Source organism: Rattus norvegicus, chromosome 2 (assembly GCF_021556685.1).
Source record: "Rattus norvegicus strain SHRSP/BbbUtx chromosome 2, alternate assembly SHRSP_T2T, whole genome shotgun sequence".
NCBI classification, from domain to species: Eukaryota; Metazoa; Chordata; class Mammalia; order Rodentia; family Muridae; genus Rattus; species Rattus norvegicus.
In genome coordinates, this window is record NC_141535.1 from 112,352,717 (window position 1) to 112,368,290 (window position 15,574).

At 41.6% G+C, this 15,574-nt stretch overlaps 1 protein-coding gene across 4 annotated transcripts in view; it reads left to right on the forward strand.

Moving 5' to 3' along the window:
- The window catches only part of Pld1 (phospholipase D1), a 206,309-nt gene that overhangs the window by 176,843 nt on the left and 13,892 nt on the right, over positions 1-15,574 (forward strand). For all 4 annotated transcript variants that reach the window (XM_087616305.1, XM_087616307.1, NM_001399082.1 and 1 more), the window contains 3 exon segments: positions 1,486-1,535; positions 8,550-8,684; positions 13,464-13,617. In XM_087616305.1, the coding sequence (XP_087472431.1) occupies positions 1,486-1,535; positions 8,550-8,684; positions 13,464-13,617 (339 nt within the window).

Sequence of the window (15,574 nt, forward strand, 5' to 3'; positions counted from 1 at the left end):
ATTGTTGTGATTATTTCCTATGACTGTTTCTTGATTTTTTTTTTGAACCAGCTGAATGAAATACATATTTGGCCATTGTTCAGCAACCCAAACTATGACTTTTTGTCTTAGTTACCGTGGTAGAACAGATATGATGACCAATGCAAGTTTTATAAAGGACAGTATTTAACTGGGGCTGGCTTACAGGTTCAGAGGTTCAGTCCATTATCATCAAGGTGGGAACATGGCAGCATCCAGGCAGGCATGGTGCAGGAGGAGCTGAGTTCTACACTGAAGGAATCCAGGAACAGACTGAGCATCCTCAGGCAGCTAGAAGGAGGGTCTCCAAGCCCACCCCTACTCCCCAGTGACACACTTCCTCCAACAAGGCCACACCTTCTAATTGTGCCATTCCCTGGGCAAACCATCACACCTTTCATTATGAAAAACATCTATTTGAAGGCTGTCAGCCTTCCCAGGCATAGTCGTATTGTTAATTACTTTTATACAGCAGGCAAATGGAACAAAAAGTTTTTGGTTTTCTTTTTTAAATACATTTTTATTATCACCCAGATCTAATATTTTCAGTTTTAATTTTAAAGTTTTATGAGCACTTCCTAATATTATAAATAATAATGTGTTATGACATTTTTCTTACACTCCTCTAATAATTTGATCATATCTATACCTTCCCATCCCCCCATTGTCTTCTTTGTCCTCTCTCAGGCCAACCTAGTTTCTCTTCTGCTTTGCTTTTTCCTTTCTCTTTCTTTTGTGAACCTGTGAATTCCATTAGTGTTGTTTACAGGTGTGTTCATGAGAGGCGATTTGTGGAAGTGTGAGCATATTGGTGGCACACCACCAAAGAAAATGTCTCTCCCTCTCCCCTGTAACCATGAGAGAGCCATCAGGGATGGCTGGCCTCAGGGCCCCTTGCTTGTCCATTAGAGTCATCAATATTTAACAGCTTGAGAAACAAAAAGATCATCCACAGAGCCAGTTATTGAAACCTTGATTTTTCTCCTGTCCAGGTTTTTGCTGACTCCATGGAAATAACCCAGTATAATAGTTTGCTCTATCTCGGGTGCTCTGCCAAGAGTTTGCCCTTTTCACCCCAGAAAGCAGGATGACTGCATAAGTGCTCTTATCTGTGAAGACTCCTAAATTTATCATTCCCCAGCACAAGGTTTTCTAAGGGGAAGTTCATTCAGAGCCCATCTCTCTTCCTAAAACCTGGTATCAATTTTGTAACTCTTCTATTGGCTCACCTCAAGATAACTACCTTTTTTTTTTTAGTAACATTACAAAAAAATGCCTATTATTATGGTTTCAACTTTTGAAAATGAGAAAAATGAGAATAGAACTTTCTCATGAAAGTACCTGTTTCTGCTTGGGTTAGGATCATTTCCACAGGTATTGGTATCAGACTTGGTTATTAGGAATCTCCATAACTGTGCCTTTACCTGTGTGGGGACCTTGATAACTGTGCCTTTGTGTTTTTTTCAGAACCATGTGCAGAGGGGAGAGCTCCATCCTTGAACAGTTAAAGCCAGAGCGTAAGTTCTGCTTCTTCTCTTCTGTGATTGTTTCTAGGGAACATCAGGGGTTAACAGGATTAGGGGTAGAGAGCAGGCTTGGCATCTTTTAGTTATTTTCCTTGTCTGTGTGAAAAGTATCTGACAAGCAGCTTGGGGAAGAGCTGATTTATTTCTGGCTCACAGCTTGAAGGTCCCACCCATCATGGCAGGGAAGGCATGACAGCAGTGCTGTGATGGCTGGTCACCTGAATTCCCAGTCAGGCATCAGAGGGAGGCAAATGAGCCTTTTGTCCTTTTTGTTCAGTCTGGAACCTACTCATGGAATGGCGCTGTTCACACTAGTAGGAGTAGCCCTTCCTACTTAACTAGTGTGATCTCCTACTAGTGTGAACAGTGCCATTCCATGAGCACACATCTCAAATGGATGAACAAAAAAGCTATCCTGGAGTCTTCGAATGTCACACGGTGTATTTATATGTAAGCTGCGTCACAAAATGCTCAACAGAGGTAAACCACCTTTTCTCATTAAAGCACCCAAACCAATGTTCAAATGAGACCACCTGTGCATGAGGTGCGTGAGTGAGAAACACTAGAAATACTCTGCAACTTTTATTGATTTACTTTTATAATATCAGTAATTACTGAGGAGTCTCACATGGATGGTCTGTATGTATTCTCTGCTTATCTCTAACGCAACTCCATAGGGGTCATCCCTGTCTTAAGGATGAGGGAAACAGACCTAAGGGGCCAGCAGGTATCTATCGCATCTGCTTATGCAGAAGTCCAGGGATTCTGGTAGTACTTTCTTGTTTGTTCTTAGTGAAAACAGCCCATTGCATAACCGTCTTTATGACCTTTGAGACAATTGTAGACGAGAAAGGAAACACTGCTGCAGTTCTTTCTGCAAGTACATTCTTAGTGGGTAAGAAAAAGGAAGGAAAGAATATATATATATCAAACATTTTATACCTAAACAGACATTTAACTTCATAGAGATATGGAGATGACTAGTAAATACATACATAAAAAATGCCCAATATCACTTGCCATTGGGAAAAACCAAGTGAAAGCCACCTTGAGATGCAGCCCCACCCCCTCTAGGATGGCTAAAGTAACATCAGGCATTGCCAAGAGTGTATGAACAGTGGGACCCTCATGCTTTGCTGTTGTGAATGCAAATCGTACAGTGTCATTTGGAAACAGTTTGGTAGTTCCTCAGAGGTTAGACATAGAGTTCTGTATAAGCCAGAAATTTTCTGTAGTATATACAAAAAAAATGCATCTATTCAAAATTTGCACATGAGTGGTCATAGTTGACATAGATGGAAAGGGGAAACCAGGCAATGTCCAATAACTGATCAAGGTGTGCATTACATGAGCATGCGTGTGCACCCGTGAAGGCCAGAGAGACACATCAGGTATCCTTCTCCACCACTGTCTATCTTAATGATGGGCTAGTATTGATAAACTATGAAAAGCAATGAAACCGTATGCACTAAAATATGGATGAATCATGTAGGTACTGGGCTACCTGAAGGAAGCCAGGCACGAGAGGCCACATGTTATTTTTATGAAATATCTTTAATAGGTAAATACACAGCAACAGAAAGAAAGTTTTGTGGTGATTGCTAAGGTCTGGGGAGAGTAGGTAGCATCAGACGCCAAGTAGATGGGCATGGGGATATAAATGTCTTAAAATTAGGTCATGTGATAGTTATATAGTACTGTGAATATACTTCTTAAAAACCCAAACACTCAGAACACACACCAAGTACAGCAGTGCACATCTGTAATCCAAGCATTCAGAAGAAAGAGAGGAAGATCATCCTTAGATATACAGGTCATCCACACTCTAAGTCATCCTTGATATACAGCACATGCAGGGACAACTTGGGATACATGGAAAATAAATCTCAAAAAATCTGCCTCAAATGAAGTAATCTGGGTTGTGGTAGTACATACCTTTAAAGCCAGCACTTGGGAGGCAGAGGGAGATGGATCTCGTTGAATTGGAAGCTCGCCTGGTCTACATAGTGAGACCTTGTCTCAAACAAGCAAGCAAACAAAACAACCAAAAGAACATCTACCGAACCATAGTTTTTATTTATTTGCACGTCTGGGATTGGATGGAAAGCCTTGAACATTCTGCCACTGAACCTTATCCCCAGCCCTGAACTGTACAACTAAAAGTGGAAATTTTCACGCTACAGAGCTTTTGGAAATATTTACAGATTTTTATGAATTTTTCGAGGATTTCTTAGCTTTAAAAACTGTAGGTTTAAGTGGGTATGATGGCCTGTGTGCCTTTATTCCCAGCAATCAGGAAGCAGAGGCAGGACTCTGTGAGTTCAAAGCCAGCTCAATCTACGTATGGAATTTCAGGACAGGCAGGGTTACACAGTGACTCTGTTCCTCAAAATAAGTCAGTAGGTAAGTAAGTAAGTAAATATATACATAAGTAAATAAATAGGCTTGAACTTCCCCTACAGGTATCTCATACATGCACACACATGTCTATCAGTGTTGGAAAGGTTAGGAAGTTTTTATTGACGGTGTGTTCAGACAGTTATACCCAGGAGAGAGCAGATGTCACAGAGCGTCATCTTGATCTCTATGGGTTGATGAATCAATCTATATAAAATGCATTGATAAAACAGAGTGGGGTGGAAAGTCACCCACACTGCCCAGTGCTTGTAAGGAGAAGGTGAGGTTATTGGAAAGTAAGGAGTCAAAGCTGGTTCTTCCTTTGTCAATGGTGAAAACATCCTGCGCTTGGATAAAGCGTTTTTTTACTTCGGCTCCAGATCCTCATCTCGCCTTTGCCATTCAGGGAAAATAAATTGGATTTTAACACAAGAAACAATTTCAATGGTAAAGCTGCTTGGGGGAAGGTTTCTAAGCACCCTGGGAACAAGTCAAAATAAGGCCTCTCTGTGGGGGAAATGTTCGTGTTCTGAACTCAGAGAGAAAAGATTAATTACACAGTGCCCTTTTCTGAAGAAAAAGGTTGCCTTGCCGGGTCTGTTTTTGTTAGTGTGTGGTGGGTTTTACAAGGCCCAGCTTCCTCATCTCTAATTGGGGGCAGGGCTGCGGCTTCTGTTGCTGCTTCAGTTAATTTGAATGAAGCTGCAGCTGTGATGAAATTAAAATTCCTGAGAAGAATTCCAGCCCTAGCAGTCTCTGATCTGATAATCCCCAGAGAATGTTCAGGTTAAAGCATTCTGTTATCAGTTGTATAACTTTTTGTGAATTATATATAGCATTTTAGGCTTTAGGACTACGTTAGTGTAAATTAGTGGCCGGGGGTGTTCAAGGGGGATTATAAATGCACAAGTACTCAGAGCTCCAAATTGAAGCAGTAAGCCTATGATAACTCTTGGTTGTTTTTTTTTTTTTTTATCCCCTCAATGTTGCCTTGTGTACTTCCGGGCACTTGTGTGGGGTTCAACTTCCTTCTGGTACCCAGACAGCGTTGTCAATCAGAGTTAGTCCCAGACTATGTGTCTGGAGTCTCATATCCCATGACATCATCTGGGAGCCTCCCCAGGACTGGTCTTTCCCTTTCTTCACAATGGTGTTAGAGTATCTGTGTTGTTGGAGTTTTGTTTTCCTCTGAAATCACTCGCATTCCTCACTGTTTGGTGGTGCACACTAACACCACCGACTTTGTATTTGTTTCCTGTGAAGTCAGCTTTCTTCAGAGTAAAATAGTTCTCGACTTGCCTTGATTTCCTTCACTAGGAGCACAGGAGGGTGAAAGGTGGGGTGCATTCCTGTCATCGGTGTACACAATTGTATCTGACAGAGCATGCCAAGATTACCCTTCTTTCCACATAAAACTTTTCTCCCTGTCTTTCTTTTTTCCTCTCTCTCTCTCCCTCCCTCTCTCCTTCCCTCCCTCCCTTCCTTCCTTCCTTCCTTCCTTCCTTCCATCCATCCATCCATCGATTCCTTTTTTCTTTTTCTTTTTCTCCTCTTCCTCCTTTAGAATCTGTACTGTTAGCTTTCTCCTCAAGGCCATTTTCACACATGAGCCTCACCGTCTGCAGGAGGCAGAGTGGAAGCTTGGTATGGACTGTGGTCTGGGCATCCTGACTGACAGGTGCTTGGCTGATGTGCCCTAGACCTACTGTGGAACTACACGCCTGAGTTTTGACACTATAGACTATGGCACATCTTAAAATTCAAGCTGCTGGGAGCTAGTCAACATAACTGATCTTTTCAAAATGGTTGTTAAATAAGTTCAGACTCTTTGTACAGTGTATTCATCTTAGTATTACTGGTAGAAGCACATGCCACATCTCGATTGTGGAGGTCAGAGGACAACATTCAGGAGTCAGTTCTCTCCTTCCTTCTGCCTTTCTATGGGTTCCAGGCATCAAACTCAGGTTTGTGAAGCAATGGCCTTTACCCCCGAAGCAGCACTAATTTAGTTGGTAGGACAATTTTGGGGCTCTCTCTGAACCTTCACCCTGTGTTTATGTATGCTGACATTTTACCTTTCCCCTTTCCTCCCTGTCTTGTTCTCCCCCCTCACCTTCTCTCCCCCTTCCCTCTCTCCCTTTAGCTTTCCTAGGGCCTTAAACACTTCCACAGGCCACCCTCCCCTGAACCACATGTGCAGCTCAGTAATCTACCTTTAGCAAGTTTTACAAAGATGGAGTGCTGGTCCTAGGGACTGAGAACCTCTGTTGAGTGGATCTTAAGTTTCAGTAGAAAAATCCATGCTAAAATAGTTTACCTTGGCAAAGGCTCTTCTCCATGACTCTGTTGAAAAATTGTTTTAAGTCTTAAAGCATTATACTCAGGATCATGAGGCAGCCCCAGATGATACAAAGGAACCAAAAACTCTGGTTCCATGGCCCTGTGTAGCAATGATGATTGAAGTCGCTGGGGTAGAGGAAGCCCCGGTGCAGGAACAATGGATCCTACAATACCTATAAAAATGAGGCATACTTTATTTTCCAGGAATTTTATGGACATGAAGAACTTCAAAGATGACACACTCCCCTCTCTTTAACCAGAGGAGATTTTTTTTAAAAGGGGATAATATTCCAGGCATGTCCAATCTTTTGATCTTGTCATCTATAAAATTCATGCTTGAGTTACAAAAAATTGTGCCCTGTCTCCAAACTGACAGTGTTTTAAGGATGTTTCAATTTTGTGTTGGGCCTTCTCATAACTGTCCTAGATCTCATGTAACCTGCTATTGCAGGTTAAATGTACCTGGAACTTAAATACTGTTCTAATTTAACATTAACACATGGAGGGGTTGTGAATATTTCATGTATGTAGGACTTACCTAAGAATGAACTTCTTTCCAAGATATCTAAACTTAGTAGAGTATCAATGGCAAGGTAGAAAGCCTTCATAAGAAATGGGAGGCTCAGTAAACAGACCATGAGCTTCCACTCTGTCTATTACTATGTTTTATAAATCTCCTAAACAAAAAGATGATATCAAACGTCTTCCTATTAGGATTCAAGACAACTTGGGTCCTCTTGTTTGTTCTGAGACTCAGACTTTGTGCAGGACAACAGTTGGGGGGACCATCTTATGGCAGCACTCAGACCGTGGTAGTAACTACTTGGGTTTGGAATGCAGGTCTTGTCACACAGTGAGATGAGCGAGCTGCTAACCACAGCACAAGCCTGGTACTGTTCACTCCAAACAAAATCTCCCTCTTTCCGAACATTAATGATCCAGAAGGGAGAATTTTTTGACAGTTGCATGCATGCCTACAACGTGTTTTCATTTTTACCTCCTGCTGTCCTCTCTCAATTCCTTTTTTCCAACCAATCCCATTCCTGCTTTCATATTGTTTAGCTTAGTTTTCCAGTGACTCACTGGCATCAATTAGCATTGTCTTCAGGAGCATGGACAACGTTTTGGTAGCTATGCCACTGAAGAAAATGACTTCTCTTTCCCCAGTAACTGTTAAATGTCAATAGTTCTTCAGGGAGGGTGGAAGCTCATAAGTTCTTCCCCAACCCATGATGCAATGTTGCCAGGCCTCATCTTGTATTAGTAACCACAGCTGCTGTGAGTTCCCAGGCACAGTCTTGGCCATGACTTGAAGACAGCAGTTCACAGCACTCCTCCCAATCCCAGGGGAAGATTGTTTAATTGGCCTCATTTCTCTGTAGCCATAGTAAACACACTAAAATGCTGTTTGGTGCTGAATGTACTACATGTATTTTATGGTTCTAACATGTATTTGTCCTCTGGTACTGCCGCAGGGGTCAGTGGAGACAGAAGCAGCCATAACACTGAACTCTTATGTTGTCTTTTGTGCCTTCTCTCCTCAGTAGTTAAGCCCACCAACTCATTAAATGGCTCAAATTGGAGTATGTTTCTAGATTGCATCAGCCAAAGACAGAAGACATTTCAATTTGACTTTTTAAAAATGTAGCCATTGTCCTAGTTAGCTTTAATGGCATAGAGTAGAGTCATCTCAGAAGGAAATCGAAAATGAGGAATTGCTTGCCTCAGATTGGCTGGTGGATGTATCTATAAGGGATTGTCCTGACTGTTAATTGGTATAGAGAGCCCAGTCTACTGTGAGCTGCACCAACCGAAGGTCCTGGGATGGATGAAAAATGAGCAAAGCATGAGCCAGAGAACAAGCCAGAGAGGGAGTTAGCAAACATTGCTCCTCTGGATCCTGCTTACCCTGGAGCTCCCACCCTGATTTCCCTCAGTGATGGACTGCGGCCTAGAAGATTGAGTCAAATCCTTTCCTCCCCTAGCTTTTGGTTGAAGTGTTTTTGTTGCAGCAACAGAATGAAGTTAGGGTATTCATCCAAGTTATTAATATAAATTCCCTTATATTTTGCTGATTAAGTTTTGCAATGTGTGTGTGTGTGTGTGTGTATGTGTGTGTGTGTGTGTGTGTGTACACATTACAATATTGTATACATGTATTCTAAGTAACCTGCTTACGTGACATATATGTCTTGGAAAACAACAAATTTGATGTACCTTAGTTGGGCACGGTGATGTTGATTTTAGTATTTTCTTTTTGATTCACAGTTGGTAACAAGTGGATAAATTACATATCATTTTGCGGTCTGAGAACACATGCAGAGCTGGAAGGAAACCTTGTCACTGAGCTCATCTATGTCCACAGCAAGTTGTTAATTGCTGATGATAACACGGTTATCATAGGTAAGTATGTGGCCTGTGGCTGTGCCTCTTGTCACTGACAGTGCTCTGCCTCAGTTGTCCTTGCTTCCCCACACTTCCTTGGCAACAGAGACACTGCCATATAATTCTAGACTGTTCCAGAGACATTCCGCTTCTGTTTTATCCTCCCTAAACTGTTCTGCTTGTTTTTGGTTTTAATTTATAAAGTATTAGAAACCAAAGCAATGAAAGGGACTCTGTATATATTATATATTACAGTATTAGAAACTGAGGCTTTAAACATTCATTTATTCATATGCCTGATCTCATTGATCCTCTTAAAAATGTTTGCTTGTTTGGTTGGTTGGTTGCAAGATTGATTTTGTGTGTGCTGCACAGTTTTGTGCAGAGGGTCCTAGGAACTGAACTCTAATCATTAGGCTTGCCTTAGCAGCCAAGTGTCTTTACCTAATGAGTCATATTGTTAGCCCTGATTTTATTATTTTTTCATTATTCTTTTACTTTTATTTTGAATCTGAGTGACTAGATTTCTGGAGTTGGAGGGAAAGAAAATCAGCAAAGAAAGTATTTCAAACAAGAGATCCTTGTGGGTGGCTTGTTTTGATCTTCCATCCATTTGACCTTTCCTACAGATCCAGAGTTGGGTAACAGTTAAGGTCAGAAGAATGTTAAAGTATTACTGCCCGTGTGCCTACCAAAACTCTTTCTATTGCCTACATTTTAGACACAATCCAGATGTCTTTGCTGATATTCATGGAGTTGGAGAGAGAAGGGTGTTGCAGTGAAATGGCATAGCCCCATTTTAAGATCAATATCCTTCTCTGACTAAGGATAAAGGTGTATTTCTATAGAGCCCTGTTTCTCTGAGTGGCTTGGGAGAGAGGCATGCATGTTCTGGGTTGAATCTTCTGGGCCAGAGGGGTGGATACTCAGCCTCCTTCCAGGTTTATATACACTGGGCATCCTTGTTACCATTATTCAATTATTTCTCATGTTAACATTGTTACACTGGAAAGGTAGATGAGATGCAGAAAATTAATAACCTTTCCTAGTTAGTGTTTCAATTGCTGCAATGAAGCACCATAACCAAAAGCGAGTTTGGCTTACACTTCAACATTGAAGTCCATCACTGAAGGAAGCCAGGACAAATACCCAAACAGGGTAGGCATGTGGAGGCAGAAGCTGATGTGGAGGCCATGGAGGGATGCTGCTTACTGGTTTGCTCTTTAGGCCTTTCTCAGTCTGGTTTCTTTGAACCTGGGACCATTAGCCCATGAATAGCACCAACCCACGATGGGCTAGGACCTCCCCATCAACCACTAATTAAGAAAATGCCCTATGTCCTGATCTTATTTTATCAATTGGAGTTCTTCCCTTTAGATGACTCAAGCTTGTCATAAAACTAGCCAACATATTACCACTCTGAACGTGCGTTGTTGAGAGCAATAGTGGATGGCACTTCTGGGAATCCTGTTCATCTGTTTTAAATAAAATGTAGCTTCTCAGCTATATTAAGATAATTCCCTGGTCTTTAAGAAACTAAACGTCATGAAGTGTTTTGACAGTTTTTGGCAGTTCTATGCCTTTTTCATCTCTAGTCTCCATGAGAGAAAGGAGAAAAAAAATCTCATATCTAACAGTAATGAAATGTCTTATGTGGTGAATATAGTTTGGGAAACATGTAATTCTGAAGCAAGGAAATATACATATCTCAGGGTATTTGAGTGCATACATGTATGTATATTTCTGTAAACATGGCTTGAATATCTGTACATATGTATATACATAATTAGAAAGACTGGAGAGATAGATTCTTTTTCTATTTGCACAGAGTAGTTTTTAAAAAAGCATCATAGCCTAATAGCCCTAGCTTATAATAGCCATGTTTCTTTTTTTTTTTTTTTTTTTTTGGTTTTTTTTTTTTTTTTTTTTTTTTCCGGAGCTGGGGACTGAACCCAGGGCCTTGCGCTTCTTAGGCAAGCGCTCTACCACTGAGCTAAATCCCCAACCCCAATAGCCATGTTTCTTAACTTGTGGGCCATGACCCTTTGGGACCTGAACAACCCTTTTACATGGGGTCACCCAAGACCATCAGAAAATGCGCACACACACACACACACACACACACACACACACACACACACAATTCATAACAGTAGCAAAACTACAGTTGTGAAGTAACAACAAAGTTTTATTGTGTTAAAGGGTCACGGCATTAGGAAAGTTGAGAACCACTGCTCTATATGAACTTATTACCCATAAGTGATAAGTCAACTTCAAATGGATCAAAGACCTCAACATAAAAACCAGGTATACCTAACCTGAAGGAAGAGAAGTGAGGAATAGTCGTAAACTCACCGGCACAGGAAAACACTTTCCGAACAGAACACGGTCAGCACAGGTACTAAGAACAATTAATAAATAAGACCTCAGGGAACCAAAAAGCTTCTGTATGGCAGAGGACACTCATTCAAACAGAGAAGGCTACAAAATAGAAAGACTTTAGCAATATACATCTGATAGAGGGCTGATACCTAAAATATATGAAGAACTCAAAAAAGTGGCTGTCAAATGTTTAAAATGGGCTACAGATTTAATAGAGAATTCTCAAAAGAGTAAACACAAATGGCTGAAGTGTTTAACATCTTTAGTCATCAGGGAAATTCAAATAATTTGAACTAGTTTGAGATTTCATTGTACACCAGTTAGGATGACCAAGATCGGTGAATGACAGCTCGTGCTGGCAAGGAGGAAGAGTGGGGGACCACTCCTCCATGCTGATGGGATGCAAACTTGTACTGCCACTATGGAAATCAGGGTGGGCTCCTCAGGAAGTTGGGAATCAATCCACGTCAAGATCCAGCTATCCGCCCTTGGGCGTACACCCAAAGGACATTTCATCCTACTACAGTGCTGCTCGTTCAACCATGTCCATTCATTTATAATAGCCAGATACCGGAAACAGTCTAGATTTCCATGGAAATTAATTCATTCATAATGGATGAATAGTTAAAGGAAATGTTATGTACATTTACACAATGTAACATTACTCAGTTGCTAAAAAAATTTAATGAAATTCATAGGTAAATGTATGGAGTGAGAAAAAAAATCATCCTGAGTGAGGTAGCCCACGAAAAATAAATATGGAATGTCTTCACTTACAGGTGAATGTTAGCTGTTGAGTCTTCAATAATCAGGGGCTACGATCCATATAACCATGTAAGTTAGCTATAGAGTAAGGGACTAGAGGGCAGAGATGGATCTCCCCAAGAAGGGGAAGTAATGTAATTATGGATGATTAAGGTGGGGGCAGGGGCTAGAGTGGGAGGACAAAATGATGAAGGGAGAGAAAGAGGGCAAGGGAAGAAAACCGTGGAGGGACAGCTAAAACAAGGGCCATTTGAATGCTGGTATAGAAAGCTAATATAGTAAAAGCATTCCAAAAGGACACATATGTAAAGGTGATCTAACGAAGTTGGCAAATAATGGGGACTATGAAGCCCCAACAGGTATCTCTCATCATCCAGGAAGGAGTCACATCTAATTGAGATTTTAGCCAAAAAAGCCCCACGAGAACCCCCATACAACCCATGCTATGGCCAAGGCTATTGGTTCTCCCCAAAACTGACAGCAAGGCCCTGTTGCTGAAGATGACATCCACACAATTCATTGAACATGATAGAGGCTGGTGCCTTCCTACAGCTTTTACCCCTACTCATGGTGCTAGAAGGTGCACGGCAGGCTACAAAGGAGACAGGTCAGCACCAACCCAGCTACACACCCTTCCATCTGCAACAGAGACATAGATAGGGTGTAGATTTGGATGAGAGGGGAAGTAGGTAGAGTCTGGAAGGAGGTGGTGGGGAAGGGAACCATCATCACAATATATGTATGAAAAAAGTCTATTTCCAACAAAAGAAAAATATAGAAAAAATGCAAACATGCACAGAAGTCTGAAAGATCTGCTTGCCTCTGCCTCCTGAGTGCTGGAACTAAAGATGTGGGCCACCACCTCAAGGCTGATATTTTTTAAAAAAATAAAACAAAACCCAAAACCCTACAACTTCCATACTGAACTGGCCATTGTATTGTTTTCTTTAAACTCCTTCATGATTGACCAGCATCCTTTGGGATGTGGGTAGAAAATGTGAAGCAATAAAGAAATTGTATTGTTTCATAAACAGTATAAGGAAATTCCAGTGTTGACTAGTTCACACTCTTCTAGATTCTGTAGGGGTTTTTTTAAACAATTATTTTTATTTATATGTGTTGCATCTATGTCCGTGTATGTGTATGCTATTTCCACATGTGTAGGTGTCCATGGCATCCAAAAGAGGACATCAGATTCCCTGGAGCTACAGCCGTTAACATGGATGCTGGGAACAAACTTGGGCCTCCTGGAATAGCAGGAAGCTCACTTAACTGCTGGACCATCTCTCTAGCTGCTAGTCTGCCTTTTGTCTGTCAGCCTCGGCTTGTTGGGTTAGTTCCTTGTGGTTGCAAAATGGCCATAGAGTGAATCTTCTGAAGTCAATATCCAAAGGCTGGGAAAGATGGTACAATGTTCTTCTTTCTCAGAAACCTCTGGGAGCTTTCCTTCATGCCACATGGCCCAGAACCACGCCAGGTGCCATGTCCTAAACTGAACACTGACAACGATAATGGCATTGCAATGGTTGATACTTGGCCTCATCCTCAGGAGGCCCCCACATCCCTAAACGGCATCTTCCCTAGATGATGTTGATAGAATTGGGGTTTTATGAGAAGAAGCTTGTGCATGTCTACTGATTCTCCTTTTAGGTTCTGCCAACATCAATGACCGGAGCATGCTGGGAAAGCGAGACAGCGAAATGGCTGTCATAGTGCAGGACACAGAGACAGTCCCGTCAGTGATGGATGGAAAAGAATATCAAGCTGGCCGCTTCGCTCAAGGCCTTCGGCTGGAGTGCTTCAGGTCAGCCCTACAGAGCCGTGATTTTATTGTTAGTTTCACAGAGCTGGGGCTGAGGGTGCGCTTACCCTTGGTACTCTCACCATGCTAGTTCTTTTTCATCTAGAACAATGCCCCTCAGAGTGGAGGATATGTACACTAGTAAGAAAAATGGTTTTAAACATACATACATGTATTTTAATAGTCTGTCATCTTTGTGTACAATAGCACGTTACCCTTTTAAGTGTAATTGATTTAAGGTCAGGTCAGGTCAAACTGTATAGGTAGAATTTGTGTAAGTTTTTAAAGTAACTTCACTTTTAAAAATTCAGAATATGCAAAGTGCTCTCACATGTGAAGACACTCCAGAAAGTCTGAAGGGTTTAGTTCAATCCCTTCAGCTCATGAGGTGGAAGGAGAGAATATTCAGGTTGTCACAGGTGAGAGGGAAGAAGTGACTCCCACAAGGTTTCCTGACCTCCATATGCACCGTGACGTGAACATTGGCAGATGAACTACAAGGATGTATTAAGTATTCCTAAAAGAATTCTGGTGGTTGATGGTATCAAATTTAAGTGGAGCATTACATTTCCTAGGTGTAAAAGGACTTCTCTGGTCTTCCACAAGATAGACAGAATACTGAACACTGTGAAGCTAAGGGATTAAGTGCTGTTGTTGGCCCTGAAGAGGTTCTAACTGCCCCCAGCTCCCTCAGTTTGTTATCAAGTACTCTTCCCTCACCTCAATCATGTTACTCCATTGCTCACTACCATCTAGCTCCTTCCCTCAGAACTAAACAAGGAACAGGTAAAACCCTTCCAGATACATTAACCACACATTGTCTGTTAACACCTTGCCCTCTCTCCCAACTGTTGACCTTGTCAGGAGGTCCTTAGTTTATGATTCTAGAATTGACCTTGCTGTGAGTCATTTCACTTATGACCTGTGGGGATCTCTGTGACCATCAGGACTGGCAGACTGGCAGTCCGAGTGAGACAAGAAGGAAGTCTGGTTCAACATGATTTAGTTAGCCAGGGTTGGTTCGGACTTCTGTTGTATGACCTCTAGTAGTTTATTGTAAGCATGTTTGGTATAGTACAATTTGGAAAAAATGATTCCTGGTATAACAGTCCATATGCACAAAGAGGCATCATTACATCACAACTGTTTTTGAAGTACATGCCATTTCTCCCATGAAGATTGATTCTAGATGTAAGCTATATGTATATGTATCTTAAGGCCCTATAGGAGGGTCTGGTGTAGTCCTGGCCATGCAGGGATCAAAGAGGTCTTTTGGACTATTAGCCACTTCTGGTCTTGCCTGTGGGAGTTTGGTATGGCCTGGCCCAACAGATGCAGTAAGTCACCAGATTCTCAACCACCTCCATTCCCAGCCTTCTGCGGAAACACAGGTTATCCATCTTTCTTATTGAAAACATGACTGTTTAACATTACTGGTTTCTTTAGTGTGTATCTGTGCATTAGGACCTTGGTGCTCTCAATAGTGGCCTCTATGGGGAGACATTCCAAGTGCTTCTGATGTAGTTGAAAGTTGTGCTTTATGTTGCTTACAGGAGGAATGTCCTACAAAACCATTGTTTTGATGCTCCATGCGTTAATGTCCATGTGGAAACTGGCTCACACACAGAGAGGACATGTACTAGGTACTTCTCTCCTTGTCAACATGGCGGCCATCTTTCTTTAGTGTGAGCAGACTGAGCTCCCCAGACCTAGCTACATGCACATTCAGACACACTGATTCTTCACTCAGCTGGAAGAAGTCAGAGCCATGCCTCAAACTATGTCAGTGCCTTTCAACAGCTTTCATCACTGTATTACTTTATTACTAACTGTTTGGGGCAGTGAGAGTTCTTTCAAACCACTGATATTTCAGAAAAGCTCTTAATTTTTTTTGTTTAGCTGTGGAGAGTTTAAAATTAGTACCCTGCTCTTCAACCCACTGGCTTCCTATTCCAGCAGA